Genomic DNA, 19,053 nt, shown 5'->3' on the forward strand with positions numbered 1-19,053 from the left:
AAGCTGGAGGTTTAAACCTTCTGTGAAGCCCTGAAAAAATCTCTCAAAAATTGGCTAATTTTCTTTAGGTAACTGAAATCAAAATGGTTCCCACCTAAACTCCTTTATCATAAACCAAAAAAAAAAAAATAAACCTATATTTTAAGAAGGTTCAGCTTAAAAAAACAATGATTTCAGTAGTTGGTTCAAACTTACTGTGACTGAAGGTGTTGAAGTTAGGTTACCTATAGATGTAAAAGCACTGAAGTCAGAGCTGAAAAAAAGCGGTTAAGGTTTATTTAGCTTACTTAAGTTGGGCAAGGTAAATAAATTGCTATTAGGTAAGCAAGTTTATTAGTTTTGCAGTTTACATAGGTCTAAAATCTAATTCGTATTGGTCCTAAAAAGTTCTACGTTTAATAAACGGAAACCCAGAAATGTAATTTTGGTTTATGAACCTTTTTAACATGAAGTTGTTCAGGAATCCTCAACTCCCAGAGGAATATCATTTTCTTTAAGCAAACCGCAGTCTCGGCTCCGCGGTGTTTTTTTTACCCTGAGGCTGACTGCAGGCGCTGCGTCTTTCTGCCAATTACAGCTGCTTGGGAGGATCCTGTCATCTCCGTCTAAGGTTGAGGCCATAATCTCTGTCGCACTCTAAACTGTCCTGCCATCTCAGGCTGGCTCACTTCGTCGTTTCCCACAGTGGATCTGCAGCTTTTCCTCTAACCTTCAGCGGTCTGGCCTGTGAGAGGTCAAAGATGTCGCTGGAAAACCTCCTCCCCCCTGCTGTTACCAACATCTGTCAAATCAGATGTCACCACACCTTCAATGGCATTTTTTTCTGGTGTCTTAATTGTCTCTAAGTGTCTCTGACTTCTTTTTAAATGTGATTTCTGTTTTAGGGCTCCTTTTGTTTTGAGGTAATATATGAAGGCAGATGAAGTGATTTAAGAGTGAAGAGACTGAATGGAAACAAAGAAAAACACAGATTTAAATGAGCTTTTCCAAATTTCTCCCCAAAGATTTTTTTTTTTTTAAGGCATTTAACAATTCAGTTCCCACTCTGCTTAATACAAATGCAACTCTAAAAAAAATTGGCTACTACCAAAATGTTAATTCAAATGGTGAAACATGAATATTATATATAACAAATACACCGAAGTAATTCTGATTATTATGGATCAAGTCTGTATACACATCTCTCCGTTGTCTATACCCGCTTATCTTTGCAGGGTTGCTGGGGGACTGGTTCCTAGCTCCAGCGGTCACTGGTTGTGAGGCAGAGTACACCCTGGATAGGTCATCAGTCCATCACAGGAAAAACAGCCATGCATGCACACACTCGTACCTAGGGATACTTTAGAGAGACCAGGTAATCGGTCATGTTTTTGGGCAATGTGTTGAAGACATGGTAGCAGAAGGATTACAGCTTTAACCGTTTCTCAGAAACTTTGGATATTACACCCCCCAAAAAATGGATTTTAAAACACAAATATGAGTAAGCTACAAAAAATTGGCTGTTTAGAGTGCTGTATGCAAGCATATTAATGGAAAGTTGAGTGGTAGAAAAACGTCAACAAGCAACCATGACAAGTACAGACTGACTCTGAAGACTGGGTGGTGAAATGTTTGTTTGCTTTAATCTTGGCAGATAACAAAATGACAGTTCACGCTTAGGATTTTTGTCAAGCAAAGTCTATTCATGCAGTGATGCATGCAAACTAAGTATTAAGTGTTTGGACATATTTTTCAGGGGGTGATATTTCTATGTAAATATTTTATTGGTCTTAAATAATCTAATTCTCACAAACAAAATTTTGGGTTATTACATTTAAGCTATAATTATAATAAATACGAGCTAAGGAGGTTAAATTACACTGCATTGTGTTTAATGAATCTTCGAGTGTCAGTTTTTGATTTGAATTCCTTACCTTTAAATGAAATGAACAATTAAAATGCACCTACATTCAACTTCTAATCAATAGGGGGCAACGTTGAGTCAGTTTGAGCAGTTCAGTCCATTTCTTCCAGATGCTGTCAGAACTTAACTATCCTGCAGCTCCAGCTTTCAGTACTTGGACTGTCTGCTGAGGAGTCTGCCTGCATGAAACTGAGCATTAAAGTTCACGTCAAATGTTCTTTTGTTTAACGCTCTTAGGGTGAAACTGAAAGTGTCGGTGCCAGAAATGAGCAAATGTAAAACATAGAAACAAATGTCTCATCATCCTTGGTAGAGCAGCTGCGGACAGAGAGGAGAAACAATGTGTCAGCAGAGACTTGGTGGAGGTGGTGGTGCTTGAAGAAGCATCTTGCAGATGGTGACAGTCCTGTTTCCTCAACTGCATCAGGTTCAGCATAAACAGACAATGAAAGACCCTCTTTAATGAGCCTGAAACGGTGTGCGATTGATCTAAATATGAAATCGACTAACGGGCTTCTGATTTGTTCTCGCTGTAGTAGTTGACGTAATATTTCTTTTTGCCAAACAAAAAATATGCAGTACATTAAAGTTGATTATTACAGTCTGAACTACCACATAGCCGCAGAATCAGGTTAATGATCGTGTCGACGAGGAGGTGAAGTGCTTCCACAGAATTTATAACGCAAAGCCGAAATGTGCGGGACGTTTTCCCAGCAGATCTAATTATGGAGCAGAAGATGAATCCACCTTTACCTGTGCGTTCAGTAAGCTGCGGCCTTGCAGATGAGGAAACTGTAGATGATAAATATACTTTTTTTTTTCTTGCAGACACACAACTAAATTTTAATTAACAGCAGTATGTTTAAAAAGGGTGAGTAAAGCACAAAATTCTTATTTGCTTTTATTTCCATGCATACTAATGCAATGGGAACTCGGATCATTCTGATCCAAACCCTGATCAAAACCTGAAAAAATAAACCTGTTATCATTCCACAGAAAGTGAAGGGGAAAATAACATTACGCTGTTGAAAAAAGCGCACTCTGGATTTTTCCTTGTAAACTCCTACATTTACTGTATAAACTGAGAAATGCTTGAAGAACTGGGCTGCATGGTGGCGCAGTTGGTAGCACTGTTGCCTTGCATCAAGAAGGTCCTGGGTTCGATTCCCGACCGGGGGTCTTTCTGCATGGAGTTTGCATATTCTCCCTGTGCATGCGTGGGTTCTCACCGGGTACTCCGGCTTCCTCCCACAGTCCAAAGACATGCCTGTTAGGTTAATTGGTCTCTCTAAATTGCCCTTAGGTGTATGAATGAGTGTGTGCATGGTTGTTTGTGTGTTGCCCTGCGATGGACTGGCGACATGTCCAGGGTGTACCCTGCCTCTCGCCCATAGACTGCTGGAGATAGGCACCAGCTTCCCTGCGACCCACTATGGAATAAGCAGTAGAAAATGACTGACTGACTGCTTGAAGAACTACTGAACTATTTTGTTGTGTAACCAATGTTTCTAGGAACTGCTTCACATCTGTCCTGTATGGACACGACCAACCTCTGGCACCTGTGATCAGGTGTTCCAGTCCAGGATGATTAAACTACAATCATCCAGAAAACAGTTCCTCTGCATTACTTGGTTTGTTGTCAGCCCGCAAGTTTTATACAGGATTAAGATTAGGGGAGTTGGTTCCGAGCTTTCGACGCGTTTTTCTAAGTTGTGATCAGTAATACTTCCCTTACCTGAGGTTGAAAGATGTCTTTTTTTTTTTTTTTTTGTCCAGCTGAACAACGTCCACGTCGCATTTGAAGTTGCATTGTTTGAGCAAGTTGTATCAATCCGCCAGATCAGTCGGTCCTTTCCAGAGCGCTCTAGCTCTGCTGCTTTTGGATTTTATTATTTTTGTGCAGCAGCATTGGGTTTTGTAGGTTTGCATTCAGTTTTCTCAGTATTTTGGAGGTTGACTTTTTACATTTCTTGTTTAATCTCAACAGGAATGGATTTAGGCCGCTCTTTCTTTAGAGTTTGATAAATAATGGTCCACCCAGGTCTGCTTTTGAGTAAGTCTCTGGGTATTTAAGCTCCTAGTTACTATGGAATCAGATGATTATTAAAAGATTAGTACTTGTTGCCCTGTGATGGACTGGCGACCTCTCCAGTGTGTACCCCGCCTTCTGCCCATAGACTGCTGTAGATGGGCACCAGTTTCCCCGCTAGCCACTATAGAAGCGGTAGAAAATGACTGACTGACTTTTTGTTGTACCTAACATTTTCAATTTTAAGAAGATTTCCGTTCTGGGCTGGTGGGCCTAATATAACCATTCTTGATCTACAAAATCAGTCCAGGGGCTGCATGTGGCTCCCGGGCCACACCTTGGACACCCCTGTATCTAAACTGACTCGCAATCAGCTGATGAGGCGGAATAATAAAGCGTATTTCTGCTTGTTAGCTTTCACCACTTTGAGGATGTACTTTAAAAACTAATAAAAACCAAAAGGGTTTTTGACGGTAACATTTATGGTGGTTTTAGGCTCTCTGTCTTGTTGAAACACTTGTTTCAGGAGCAGTTTCTTTTTGGTGTGACCTCTTTAAATATTTTGATGTATTCGAACAGATGAATGATCCTTGGTTTGTGAAAAACAAGCCCAACACTACACTTAGCGACACACGCTCATACCACAATGTCTGAGATACCATGCTTCATTGTGACTGAAACTCAGAGTTCGGGGTCGTCTGAGGCCATGAACCCAAAATGAACTTGCATTGATTAGTCCACAGAATATTGCACAATTTCTGCTTGCATCAGAGATGTGTTTTTTTTTTTTTTTGGCAAACTAACCTCTTCAGCCCATGTGTTTTTTAACAACATGACTTAGGAGAGGCTTCTTGCCGATAGATTGGCTTCACATAGGCGTTTTCTAATAGTTACAGTCCTCACAAGTAACCGTAGAGCTTCTCTGATCACCCTGAGGATAGTCGTTGATGATTATTTGCCTAATTCTTTGATCCATTTGAATGTTAGTGTTTCATTTTCTGCAACATCTTTCAGGATTTAGTTTGCAGTTTTTAGCTACCTTATACAATCAACTTTTTAAAAATCTAAATATGTAGTTCTTCTGCATAACTGCCATTACTTTGAAGTAATTATCAGCAAGACGCATGTTTCAGTTGTTGGGTCAATCGGTTTTCGATTACTCTAATACATTTTTGTTAAATTATTTGCCATTTAGAAATACAGTTCCTACTAGAAACAGTGATCGGTTTGGTTAGGGATGTTGAACGGCTATTATTTTGAATGCAACTGTAGACTGACTTAAATTCATTTAAACCAGGAAATTCCTTCTTATTTGGAGCTGGAAAAAACTGTTTCTCGAAGGCGTTTTGGCAGCGCGGCTTACTGCAGCTTGATACATGCAACAGACAGAATGCTGGCACCCTGATAAAGCCTGACGCTCCGAGTGAAGGAAACACATTTTGCAACAGTGACGTTCGGCAATAAAGAAGTGATGAACCATCTGCTCTCTGGTGTGGCTTTTGGTGCATCCAGGGAGGAAATTCAGCCGCCTGACACCCTTAAAGTTTTAAAAGCTGGCAGTAAAAACAAAAAACAACCACATGGATGCCACTGTCAACATCTTTTTAATCCAGCATGAAACTCTTCTCCACAACTTTAAACAGCCATTATCAGTTCAATTAAAAAAGACCTATAAAACAAATATAGAAAATGCAATTTAAGATATCTAATTTTTTCAGTAACTGCAGTAATTATTCCAGCCTTTAGATCCAAAGGCTTTGATTGAGCCTGTGTAGAGCCAAGTCTACACAGATGGGAAATAAAGCATGTGGATGTCTTTTTAATGTATGGAGCTGACAATAGAAAGGGAGGGAACTTCACCTTGATGAAAATGTTCTGGCACAGCAGCTCCTGAAATCAATATACTGCACACTCTGAGGGGAAAATGAGAAGAAAATGATCCAGCAGCTACTGATTGGGACAAAGCAGCCAAAGGTCGCCAGGCAGCTTTGGGCTAACTGATCTTATAAAGTTATTAAAAAGGAAATTAAAAAAAACTTGCATTTCTATGAGCCAGTAAGTTTTTCTGAGTGATATATCAGATATGTCTTCCTACTGTGGCTCAACCGAAGCTGAACATCCTCCATAGTTTCCCGCTCAAAGAGCCTGCGGGGTGTTTTATTATGGCGTCCCACTGTGTCGCAGAAATCTTCAAATTAAAGTGTTCCAACTATTAATGAACAGCAAGCAAACCTCCTAGCTCCCCACTCTGCCAGGAAATAAATATACATAAAACAGAAAATTATCAAAGCCTGGTTTGGATTTTGGGATCTATCAGATGTGTGTCTGATAAAGTAATAAGCTGCATGGTTTAAAAGGTTTCATGTTATTTTTTTTACAGCAAGTTATGATCCCTCTTTACAGACCCCATCCTACTGATCAGGATGAGGTTGAAATGTTCGTGTGGCTCATGTAAAGATGGACATTACAACCCAAACGTATGTGCTTTTATGTTGGTGGACATTTAGCATGGAGAGAGAGAGAGCTCATATAACACTGGTTATAGCTTTGCATTTTGGGAAATATCTGAGACATAGTATGTGGTGTACATAGACACTTTACCTTTTACCTGCTTTCATTTTAACTGTTCTTATATTTTACTGGAGCCCAATTATCTTAACCATCTGCACCAAATGAGTTCTAGGAATGGTTACAGATGAGTACAATATTTGCACATAACACATCTAACAGTGCATTGCAAAAGTATTCATACCTCTTACGCTTTTCATCCTTTCGTCACATTACAACCTCAAACTTTAATGTATTTTAATGGGATTTTACATGATAGACCAACTGAAAGTAGTGGATAATTGTGAAATAGGAGAAAAACAGTACACGGCCTAATTGTTTTCTTACAAATAAAGATTTAAGAAGTGTTATGTCCATTTGTATTCAGCCGCCTTCTACTCTGATACCATAAAATCAAATCTAGTACAAACCATTGGTTTTAAAAGTCACGTTATTAGCAATTCTGTTGACAGGACAGCGTTTAGTCACGCACCCTACAAATCTGGCCCTAACAAAGTAGCGGCAATGAGAAAGGTGTTGTAGAGAGAAAGTCATTAGAAGTCCGATTTAAAGTTTGCCAAATGCCACGGAGGGGACACAGTAAACATGTGAAAGAAGGTGCTCAGGTCAGATGAGACCTACAACAAAAATGCTTTTTGTGACCAAAGACACTCCCTGTGATCCTAAAGACAATATGGGTTTGGTAGCATTATGCTGTGGGGAGGCTTTACATCATAGGGGACAGGTAAACTTGTCAGAGTTGATGTGAGGGTAAATGGAGCCAAATACAAGACGATCCTCGAAATATGTTAGATATGCAAAGCTGGTAGAGACTTACTCTACAAAACTGAGCTGTGATTGCAGCAGAAGATGGTTCTATAAAGTATTTTGCAGGGCTGAGTACAGGTGTACCTTCTACTTTATAGTTTTTTATTTGTAGAAGAAAAATTTTGTATCCTTTTCTTTCACCTCACAATTATGTGCCACCTATCACATAACATCCCAATGAAAAAAAGAGTTAAACTTTTGCAACGGCCTATGTAGGTGACAGAGTTAAGCGCAGAATATAACACACATAAAGTGGTCAATGAAATCAGATAAATTATTAAAAGGTAAATAAATACAAAATGCATTAGGATGGGTGCCGATGGGACAGTAAGGCCTGTGTTTCAGTTTTTCTTGTATCACCTCTGCAGAGTCAGATCCAACACCCTCCGCACCGAGGTGTGAGAAACCTCAGCAGCTGAAACAGATCCAGCTACATCAAGCTCTGCGTCTTGATAAAAGCTGTCCTCTCGCTGTGACCGTCCACTTCCTCGCTGTCTGATTCAGACTCATATGCGATCATATCCTCGTCCACCCACACAGTGGGGATTCCCTTGTAGCATATCCGAGCCTTCCACTCCCGCCCCTGCTGGAAGGTCAAACCGAGGCCCAGCCGTGTCCTCCTAGTGTCTGAAAACACACAGGGCAGTTTGGTCCTCCAGGCCAAAGACGCGTCTCCTGAGAGCACCTGGAGTAAGAAGAAGACCCCGACGAAGGCAGCCAGGATGAAGGCACAGCTGAGAACTGCCACGATGACAGGAAGTTGAGAGGGCGGGGCTGCACTGAGTCCCGGCGGATCCTCAGCTTCTCCGCTGTTGTTGTCTGCTTCTGCTGGTCTCTTTACCTCTGGCTCAGCTTCTTTACCCTCCAGTCCTCCTGTAAGAGGGGATTTCCTCAGGACTTGGTTCTGGTGCAGACAGGAGGTGAGGACCAGGTGGCTGTGAGGTGGACAAGAAAGGCAGTCTGTAGGTCCTGGGCCTGAGCAGGTGAGGCAGGAGGGGTGGCAAGGCAGACAAGCCTGCACGGAGGACAAGTCCACCCAGTTCTCAAGAGAGAGGTTGAGGAGCTGTGGGCCTGATGTAAAGCCTGGGGGGCAAAACTTCACACAACCCTGGAGGAGAAGGGAGAAGCCCAGGCTGCACTCTAGAAGGGGAGAAAAAGAGAAAACAGGAAAGCTGTCTTAAAAAAATCTAATAAACACAATGAAAAATGTGTAAGGATGTCACATGTAACGTTTTTATTTTAACAGGAAATGTGAACATTAACCTAGGAAGTGGTCTTGAAGGACCATGATTCTGTCAACGCAAACCTTGATCCAAGCAGTCGTTGGCCCAGTATCTGAAAACATGACGTTGCCAGGGTGTTATTTTCTGGGGTCTATTCCACATGGGTGCCCATCTGATTTGTTGATCAACTCCCACCTAACAGGTCAACCCCAGAAATGAACTCCAAGGCCACCATTACTCAGAAAGCTTTCTGCTGGACCCAGAAAGGAATTGGTTGCCCATTGTTGCACCTTTTGTTCATTTTGTATGAAGTTTCGTGTGAAAAATTAAATTTTTCCAGCACACTGTGGAGGCATGCTCTGCTTAATACAGTAACTTATTTTAAGCTACCTTCTCTATTAAATCAGCAACCAGTTCCATCGTGATACAAAGTTGGGAACATTTGGGGAGCATTTGTCACCCTGTGCTAGAGGGAAAAACACCACCAGATATCCTTGGAGCAACCCCAGGTAATAGTGCACCTTTTGCACTATTGGGGTTTTGTTCTCACTTTCTGCACCACTATGGGACTGCAGTTTGTACCGAGACACATCCTTCAGCCAAACAGAGAGACTGGTTTCCGAAGTGCAAGCCCACCGAGACCCAGGCTGGTTCAGTGTGAGCTAAGAAAGCAGAGAGTTGGGTCTCAAGTAAGGCACATTTTATTCAACAGTACTTCAGCTGCTGTCTGGTACTGACTAGGTTGGGATTTTAATTATATCACCCTCTCAGATCAATGTTAGGCATTAAGAGTTCAGAATTAGCTTCTGAGAAACTGATAGGCTCTTGATAACTGCAATCACTTTTAATAATTGTTTCTAGTGTCCGTTTCTTCATTATTATTTCTTTAATCCGTAGTGTGTGGCTCAGAAGTCAATTTTTATATAGTTATGTAGATGTATTAGTTAATCATCAACGAGTACATACTGTTTGATTATAAATAAATGTGATTCTTGATTTCACTGGTAATGAGCTCCTGTTAATTTTTACATTTTTAATTTAGAGGTGAAAATCCATGTTGATTTTAAATAAACTAAATCCTGAGAAATAAACAGAAACCTTGAAGTGATTTATTTTAGTGTCCGGAGCTGACAGGAAAGGAAATGTTTAACTGTTCAGGTTGATACTGAGAATTTATGAGACTGATTGATGTATGAACATTAATCTAATTTGATGCAGTTTTACCTTCATTAGAGTAATGTAGTCTGTTCCAATATTTTTGATGAATTGAGCATATTGAAGCTCTTCCTTTGTTAGCTGACAACAAAGAAAATTAGCAACTTTGCCTCCGTTATTCTTGACTAATTATTTCTTTAGACAAATTAAGGGAAAAAAGTAAACACAGTTGTTCAAATGGGTCCGTGTACAAGTTCTGTAATCAATGCAGGGTTCGAGTGCAGCCATTGCCAGTATCTGGCTCCGCCTAAATGTCCTAAATGGTAAACTAACCAAATATAAAACATTTTTTTCTTTTAACCATTAATGATGAATATTTTTTCCCATTTTATTCCAATCCCTGAACATGAGCGTGTAGTTTGTTCCCAGCAGACCAGACTCCTATTTAAATTGTTCCCATTTCTCATGCAGAATCACAAAAAATACCCATAAAAAAACTAATTGATGTATAAAATGCTGGACAAACAGTGTAATAATAACATTCTGTTGTGCAAATGTACTGCTAAATTACATCCAATAGTATTTTGTAAAAAGCCTTTACACATTTCTCAGTGGGAAAATAAATTAAACAGCAAAGGTAACAACTCTAATTTGTTTTCTCGGGTTTGCAAACATCATAGGTTACTGTTATTATCGCAGGGTGACTAATGATCAAACCCCACTGAAAACCTTAAATATCCAGGAACTGAACAAGAAGGGGAAAACAGGTAAATAGAAGAGCAGCAACACCACCTTCTTTTAATATACTGGTTTAAACTTTTCTCTGGTTTTACCTTGAAACACTAATATGTCACCACTGTCCCTTCCCCTTCCCCTGCCCTGCCCTGCCCTGCCCTGCCCTGCCCTGCCCTCCCCAACCCCAAACCCCCACCAAACACAGCAGCTGTTTCAGTATAAACAAAACGCCATGAAATAGAGTGGGTACATTTATTTATATTTTCTTTTAGTTTGTATTTTTTGTTTGTTTGTTCATATTTAAATGATATCCTTTAAATGAACATAAAGCTAATTATACAAGTGAATGACAAGTATAACCAGCTAAGAAAGATTTTAACTTGATATCAGCGAAATCAGATCAATTTGCTTCCAAACTTTCTCTTGTAAACTTAATTTCTGAATTTTTAATTAAAGTTATATTCTGTCTGAAGATGCTGAGCCTTGTTTAAACTGACTGGACAACATGATGAATGATTTAATACCCTCAGGCCTTTATCCGCTGTAATCTTTGAACAAGATGAAGAACAGACACATCATCTGTTCAAAACATCTGGCTCATTGAGAGCCACGTTTTTCTCATCTGCAGTGATATTAATCTTCATCTGATGTATTTCTTACTCCTACAATCAATCATACTGTGAACGTATGTGTTGATGATCATTGCTTAAGTAAATTCAACTTCTGTGCTCATCTGTTAGTAACATTTCAGAATCACTGCATGGAAGATTTAAACTTAAGAAAAAAAACATATTTTACACTCCTGCAGTTATGGGGGTGCTGGTCTGTCTTGGATTTTCCAGACTCAAATGTCTAGGTTGTTACTGCAGTTTCTAAAACATTCTGGACATCTCAGTACCAAACATTTGCCTAAGTGGGTTTTTATTATCTGGATTTTCCACCAATCATGAGGCAACACAATGCTGAAGTTGCTTCTGATTTGACAGTGCGGTAAAAGGTTGTTTCACAACTTTATGACAAACTTGTATCGCTTGGCTATTTCAGAATACGTAAAAAACTCTGGATGATCCCACATTTAAACTGATTTTTTCATCACGGTTCGTTATCTGTACTACTTTTATTTTAGTTTGTTTGAAAAAAAAAAATCCAAAACAGAATTGTCGGTGCTTTGTTTGCTATGAAAACCAGACCCATCATAAGAACCGCCGGTGTGGTATAAAAACAAAGAGTTTGATTAAAATGCAAGTTTTCATATGGAAAATTTAAAAAACAAAGCATGTCCTCTTAATATAAACCAATGTCCAAAAATGTATCTTCATCTTTTAGATTTTGGAGTAAGAAATAGTCTGGAAACGCAACCACTTTTCCATTTCCAGTTTTGTTTGGTATATATCCAGGCTCGGAAAAAAAATGCGAAAATCCAATTGGATACTTTACAAGACTATGAAGAAACCTGGAAGAAAGGACTGAGCCCAAAAAGCAAAGCTTTGGATTTACAATCGGCTCAGAGTAGAGTAGCTACTCCTCTTCCTCAAAAGCGGTTACTGAAGGGGGTTTGGCATGTGCCTCCTTTTGGAGATTTTAAGGGGATGTCCCACTGAGCAGAGACCCTGGGGCAGACCCCGAACCTTCTATACATCCCTTCTGGCCTGGGAATGCCCTGAGATCCCTCAGAATGAGCTGGAGTGTACCTGTGGAGAAGAATGTCTGGGTGTTCCCCCTGGACCTGTTGTGCCCCACAACCTAAATTCAGCTAAGGTGAAAACAGTGGATGGATGCAGCAGTAAATATATCAGTCCCACAGGCATGACTGCGAGACCCTCAAAAACTGTCTTTAGGCAGTAGTTGTACTTATTCAAACCATTACAGTAGCATCTCCTCCATCCCTAAGTGCAGACTATTTATAAGAAACATCTTGTGTTGTAGCTCTCTTTCACCTAAATTAAAAATAAACGCAAACAGAAATCTGAAAAAACATTATTTGTATTAACACAGAATGACTGTTTATTAATCGTCTCAAAAGATTTACCCCTTTAGCAGCGCCAAGATATTTTTTCAGATTTCCAAAAATCTTCCCAAGTGCAATTATCCTCTTGCACTGACAGATAATTTCTCTTGTCTGTCTCTTCTTTTTGTGTATTTAGATTAGTTTCTGACAGTTCTGGATTTCTTTTCTGGGAAGTCATTAGGAAACTGGGGATGTGTAAATGAAAGGATTAGCGGTGAGTGCAGATTTAATCTGAATGATTAAGGAGAGAGAGTCTGACCGATTGATAGAGAAAAACGATTCTGACCTTGTGTGTCTCTGTAGAGATTGCTGACATACAAGCAGCTCTTGCACTATTGTAATTTTATTTTCACCTGCTTCTCCCACTCTGCCCAACACGCTCGTATCACATATGGTAACTTGCTAATTTATGGTGCGCAAATAAACAGATGCACAAGGGGGCATGTGGACACCTAATCTGTATTCACAACATTTACCTTCCAGACTTCACAATACTCGACACATGCCGACTTGAGGCCTGTTTCTTAACAACCATATGCCAGAAACAATACCAAGACAGTACACAGCAAAAGTATTCACACCCTTTTAACCTTTTCATGTTTTGTCAGGTTAAAACCACTAATTACAATATGAAGAAACCCTGGAGAGGTTGTATTGGTCTCTACGGACATTTGCTGTTTTGCAATAAGGAACAGCAAAAACATCTAGTATCTAGATATTCAAAAGCTGCTGATGAGCTGATGGTGAAAGCAATGAAAACATTCCATTCCTCTGACTCTATGTTAGGTGTCCTACTGGAAAATGTGCCTCAAATTCACCCAAACCTCAGTCTTTGCAGCCTCTAATAGGTTTTCTTCTAGGATTGACTTCTATTTATCTCCATCCTTCTTCTCATCAGTTCTGACCCTCTTCTCTGTACCAGCAGAAGAAAATTATCCCCACAGCATGATGCTGCCACAAGCTCTACTGTGAGGATGTTTTCAGGACTATGTACAAAATTCATGTTTAAGCCACATAAAGGGTTTTAAATGTAGTCCAGAAAGTTACATTTTGGTCTCATCTGACCAGAGCAATTTCTATCATGTTTGCTGTGTCCCGTACTTGGCTTGTGGCAAACTAAAAACATAACTTCTTACGGTTTTCTACTTGCAACTCTTATACAAAGACCAGACTTATGAAGAACAAAACTCATGGCTGTCCTGCCAGCAGATTCTTCCACCTGATTCTTGGATCTTTCTAGCTCCACAATAGTCAAGACGAGTCTCTTCGCTGCTTCTCTGATTATTTCTCTACTTGCTCGGTCAGTTTAGGTTAAGGCCACATATCAGCAGGCTTTCAGTTTCGCAACACTCTTTTTTTTTTTTTTTAACGTTTAACATTAGATGGCCAAAGCTTAAATTAATCTACAACTGCATATTATTTTCCTTCCACTTCACAATTGTGGTCTACTTTGTGTTTGGTCCATCACAAAACCCCAATAAAAGACCTTGTACGTAACGTAACAAAAAGGTTTAAATATTTTGCAACACGTTGCTTGATCCAGTTTAAATTGTGAGTGTCACTGGAGGTGGCGTGTTCTCACCGATACAGATCTGCTGGGCATCGAACGTCTTGCAGCTGTTGTTCGAAGGTCGTGGGAAGTCGGGCGACGAGGTGTTAACAACACTGGGTCCGGTGCCCCACAACGTGAGGGTGAACTGACTCAACACACCTGAGAGGGAAACAAAGAAATGAGGAGTGCAAAAGGGCATGGAAGTAAATATCAAGTTAGCAGCTCTCAGTGGGAGAACAGAGTGAACTGGCTGAGAAGAGGATGTGGGGGTGGAAGGAGAGGAAACAAGTGATGCGAGCGGGGCCAAATACAACTCAGGAGGAGGATCAACACCAGCAGAGGAAGAGAAAGTGCTCCTATTTCATTTTTCTCTGCAGCTCTGAGTAAACAGAGCCACATTATATACTCTGAGATGTTTACTCTTCACAACCAACAGTCCAAAATGTTGGAATTAAAAGCCTTGTTCAGATGTTTTGATCAAAAAGCTGTTATATAGATATTTTCTTGTAGCAGCCGTCGACTATTAATCTGGATGAGCTTCTGTGAGGCAGTCCTCTGGGCAGCAAGAAAAAATTACAAACTGTGTCACTGGAAGACGACTGAAAGAGAAATTCAAAAGGGCCTTTTTAATTAAGCATGAAAATATGCCGCGAGACTGGAGCTGGTTGGGTGGCAGCTGACGCTGACATGACTGAGGTTTTGAGGCAATATATACAGAGTGAAGAAGTAATGATCATGAGCGATTTACCATAGTCACGTCCATTAGCTGCAACATTTTCTATTTCTAGGGTCCACTCTCCTTGCGGGTCCTCATCCCATGAGTGGGTGGTCATAAAGGCCCAGTCGTTGAACCCCTCGGAAGAATAGTCATTAGGCCTTAACAGATAACAAGAAGAGGCATATTTGTTATATGATATTTGATCTTTTTTCCCTTTCTGTGTTTTTCTGTACGAGAACACCTGTGGGAGACCCAGTGCAACCAGAATTGAAATTTACACGCACACACTGAGTCTGTTTGCCTGTGACACAAAGGCAAGTAAAAAAAGGAAGATTTACATCGTGGATCGACATCTGAAGCACCGCGTTTAACTGTGTACCTCGGGAACAGCAGGGTGGAACGTGTGCCCAGCGGGCTGATGAGATGAATGGCCAATTTTCCTCGCTTGTTGTGGGAAAGAGTGAGGCGAGCCTGAGCGTGCTCCAGAGATCGGACATACTCCGGTCGTCCCCAACAGGCATCCACGCTCTTGCTGAATACCAGCTTGTTCCTGATGTCTCTGCAGCGTTGACGAGAGGATAGGAGAGTGGTTAATGTTGTGTGGTTGCAGAAAATGGACACAGGCAATCACACTGTTCTAAGAATCTAAACGTCCTCAACGGCCTGAGGAAAGATGCTGAGAGGGATGAGGAGCCAGCGAGTGGATTTAATAAAACTAAAACCCTCTGCAGTTCACCATTTATCCTTGTGTGGACTGGGCAAAATGTCCACACAATGTGGGTATGTGCCGTCAGGGATTGATCCACACAAGTTTATACAGACACACACATAACCCACAGAATTTAATTTATTAACTAAACAAAAAAATTCAAACCCATATTATATCAGGTTTATTACACACAGAGTGATATATTCAAAGGGTCTAGTTCTGTTATTTAGGTGATCATGGTTCACAGCTAATGAAAAACCAAAATTCAGTGAATTACTACATCAGTCCGTGAGACATAGAGGTGATCAGCCTGTTGATCTGGTGAGGGGTTAAAGAAGCGGCCTTCAGCCAGTCCTCATTGTTGGGTCTAGAATTTTCAACCTTCCTCTTGATGATACTCGATAGATTCCCTGTGGGGTTTGGGTCAGGTCAGTTTATGGCCAATCAAGCAGAGTGGTACCATGGTCATTAAAGCAGGTATTAGTACTTTAGGCAGTGTGGGTAGCTGACGAGTCCTGCTGGAAATTGAAATCAGCATCTCCAAACAGGTTGTCAGCATGGGGAAGCATAATTCAATTCAATTCAATTCAATTCAAAAATACTTTATTAATCCCAAAGGGAAATTAAATGTTGTTGTAGCTCATTATGAAGGTTTCTTCAAAGAGCCGTTGTAGATGCTGATGGCTGTGGGCAGGAAGGATCTCCTAGGTTCCTGGTTCTGATGCTCCTTCCCCAGCAGATGATGGCAGAAGAGATCACACTTTCCACAACAGACTTATAGAAGATATGCAGCATCTTGCTGCAAACAACAAAGGACCTAAGCTTCCTCAAGAAGTACAGTCTGCTCTGTCCCTTCTTGTAGATGGCTTCACAGTTGCATCTCCACTCTAGTCTGTTGTCCAGGTGAACACTGAGGTATTTATACTCCTCCACCACCTCCACTTCTTCTCCCATGATGGAAATAGTTTTTGACTTATTCCTGTTTCTCTTAAAATCTACAATCATCTCCTTTGTTTTAGTCACGTTCAAGATTAGATGATTGTTTCCACACCATGTCACAAAGCGGTCCACCACCTTCCTGTACTCAGCTTCTTGTCCATCTCTGATCCACCCCACGACTGCAGAATCATCCGAGTATTTCTGCAGATGACAGGAGTCTGTCTTGTACTGGAAGTCTGAGGTGTACAGAGTGAAAAGGAATGGTGAGAGTACAGTCCCCTGTGGTGCTCCGGTGCTGCTGACTACCTGGTTAGACTCACAACCCTTCAGTCTCACAAACTGTTGTCTGTTTGTCAGGTAGTCTTTAATCCAGGAGATTGTTGAGGCCTCCACCTGAGTCTTCTGGAGTTTCTGACAAAGCAAATCAGGTTGGATCGTATTAAATGCACTGGAGAAATCAAAGAACATGATCCTCACAGTGCTGCTGGCTTTGTCCAGATGACAGTGGGTTTGTTGAAGCAGGTGTATGATGGCATCTTCAACACCAACTCCACAGCGATAAGCAAACTGAAGGGGGTCCTGATGGTTTACTGTTTGCTTACTCAGGTGGGCCAACAGGAGCCTCTCTAGGACCTTCATGATGTGAGATGTCAGGGCAACAGGTCTATAGTCATTGAGGACTGATGGGTGAGTTTTCTTTGGTACCGGAACAAGACAGGAGGTCTTCCACAACACCGGAACCTTCTTCTGGGCCAGGCTAAGGTTGAAGAGGTGCTGCAGAATCCCACAGAGATGCTCTGCACAGGCCTTCAGGACTCTAGGGCTGACATGATCTGGACCTGCAGCCTTATTCCGATTCAGTCTCTCCAGTTGCATCTTCACTTGACTTCTTGAGACACACAGGTGGAAGGGGGAAGCACATGAAGCATCAGCATCTTCTGATATGGTTGAAGGCAAACATGTAGAAGCAGAAGGGTCTAGGGCTGAGGTGGAAGATAAAAAATTTGAGGTGTTACTGGACAGCTGTGGGTCCTGTGGGTCAAAGGAGGGTGGGGTGTCTGTTTGGCTGTGAGCAGGAGAGGAGGATGCAAAGCTTGTTTCTGAACTGAACCTATTGAAGAATGTGTTAAGTTCATTGGCTCTGTCCAGACCTTCATCGGTCCGATAATCCTTCTGCCTGAAGCCCGTGATCTTCTTCATCCCTGTCCACACATCTCTGATTTTGTTTTGCTGGAGCTTGCTCTCCAGCTTCTTCTTGTACACCTCCTTGCTGTCTCTTATCTTGACTTTAAGTTGCTTCTGTAAACTCCTCAATAATTCTCTGTCTCCCTCTCTGAAGGCTCTTTTTTTCTTGTTAAGCAGGTCCTTCAGGTCACTGGTGATCCAAGGTTTGTTATTGGGGAAGCATCTCATGGTTCTGGTGGGCATGATGTTATCCACACAGAAGTTTATATAGTCGGTTACACACTCAGTCATGGCATTGATGTCCTCTCCATGTGGCTGGCACAGCGTGTCCCAGTCTGTAGCCTCAAAGCAACCTTGCAGAGCTTCTTCAGCTTCCTGTGACCATTTTCTCACAGTCCTCTTTATTACAGGTTGCCTCTGAACAAGGGGCTTATATTTCAAGCAGAGAAAAACAAGATTGTGATCTGATTTACCTAGAGGAGGTCTTGCTGTAGAGATGTATGAATCCTTGACATTTGCATAAAACAAATCCAATATTTTGTTTCCTCTGGTAGAGCAGCTGACAAACTGTTGAAACATTGGAAGTGTAGCAGAGAGTGAAGCATGGTTAAAATCACCAGAAATTGCCACAAAAGCATTGGGGTTTTGTGTCTGTAGCTTAGCAACAACTGAGCTGATGGCATCACATGCAGTGTCAGCAACAGCGGAAGGTGGAACGTAAACTGTTGCCAAAATAACACTGGTGAACTCTCTGGGTAAATAATATGGATGAAAACGTACTGCCAACAGTTCAATATATGGACTGCAGAGATGATACTTCACAGTTACATGTCCTGGATGACACCATCTGTTGTTCACAAATACTGCCAGTCCACCTCCTTTACATTTGCCGCTCCTCTTTAAATCTCTGTCTGCTTGTATGGTTAAAAAGCCCGGCAGAGAGATGCTGGAGTCGGAGATATGATCCTGCAGCCATGTCTCAGTAAAACACATAATACTGCATGCCCGGTACTCTGGCTGGGTCCTTTGTAGGGCTTGGAGTTCATCCAACTTGTTTCCCAACGATCTCACATTGCCCATCATAATCGACGGAAGAAATGGTTTGAACTTCCTCTCTTCTCTTAGCTCCTGCTCTGCATCCACGGCGTCTCCTTTTCAACTCATCGGGGATTTGGGGTTGTAGTTGAAGTATTATTTGAGCTTTTGAGATATTAATCAGCTGCTCCCGGTTGTAAGAAACAACCACGTTGCCATGGCAATGCATCATAACAAATGTCCTCCAAGCTGCACAGCATCTGACACCGGAGTGGACAGTTGTCCAAAAAAATATCAACTGTATCCACCACAAGAGGAATAGTTCCCAAAAAAGAATAAATCAGAATCAAAAGTAACAGAGCTACTCCAACCTGCTGCCACCTTGAGTGGCGCAATTCTAGAATGTTCTCTAGTATTTCCTCCAACCTCTTTGGTGTTAGTCCACAGAGCTTGCTGACTAACCACAGCAAATACAATGGGTTGATCA

At 41.2% G+C, this 19,053-nt stretch overlaps 1 protein-coding gene across 2 annotated transcripts in view; it reads right to left on the reverse strand.

Moving 5' to 3' along the window:
- Positions 1–5,520: 5,520 nt before the first annotated feature.
- furinb (furin (paired basic amino acid cleaving enzyme) b) overlaps positions 5,521–19,053 on the reverse strand; it is a 186,706-nt gene continuing 173,173 nt past the window's right edge. For both annotated transcript variants that reach the window (XM_047351551.1, XM_047351558.1), the window contains exons 13-16: positions 15,078–15,257; positions 14,729–14,856; positions 14,011–14,139; positions 5,521–8,447 (exon numbers count right to left, since the gene is read on the reverse strand). In XM_047351551.1, coding sequence (XP_047207507.1) covers positions 7,738–8,447; positions 14,011–14,139; positions 14,729–14,856; positions 15,078–15,257 — 1,147 coding nt within the window. In that variant the 3' untranslated portion in view covers positions 5,521–7,737. The remainder of the gene's footprint in view (positions 8,448–14,010; positions 14,140–14,728; positions 14,857–15,077; positions 15,258–19,053) is intronic.

The sequence above is a fragment of the Girardinichthys multiradiatus genome, chromosome 2, assembly GCF_021462225.1.
Source record: "Girardinichthys multiradiatus isolate DD_20200921_A chromosome 2, DD_fGirMul_XY1, whole genome shotgun sequence".
NCBI lineage: Eukaryota > Metazoa > Chordata > Actinopteri > Cyprinodontiformes > Goodeidae > Girardinichthys > Girardinichthys multiradiatus.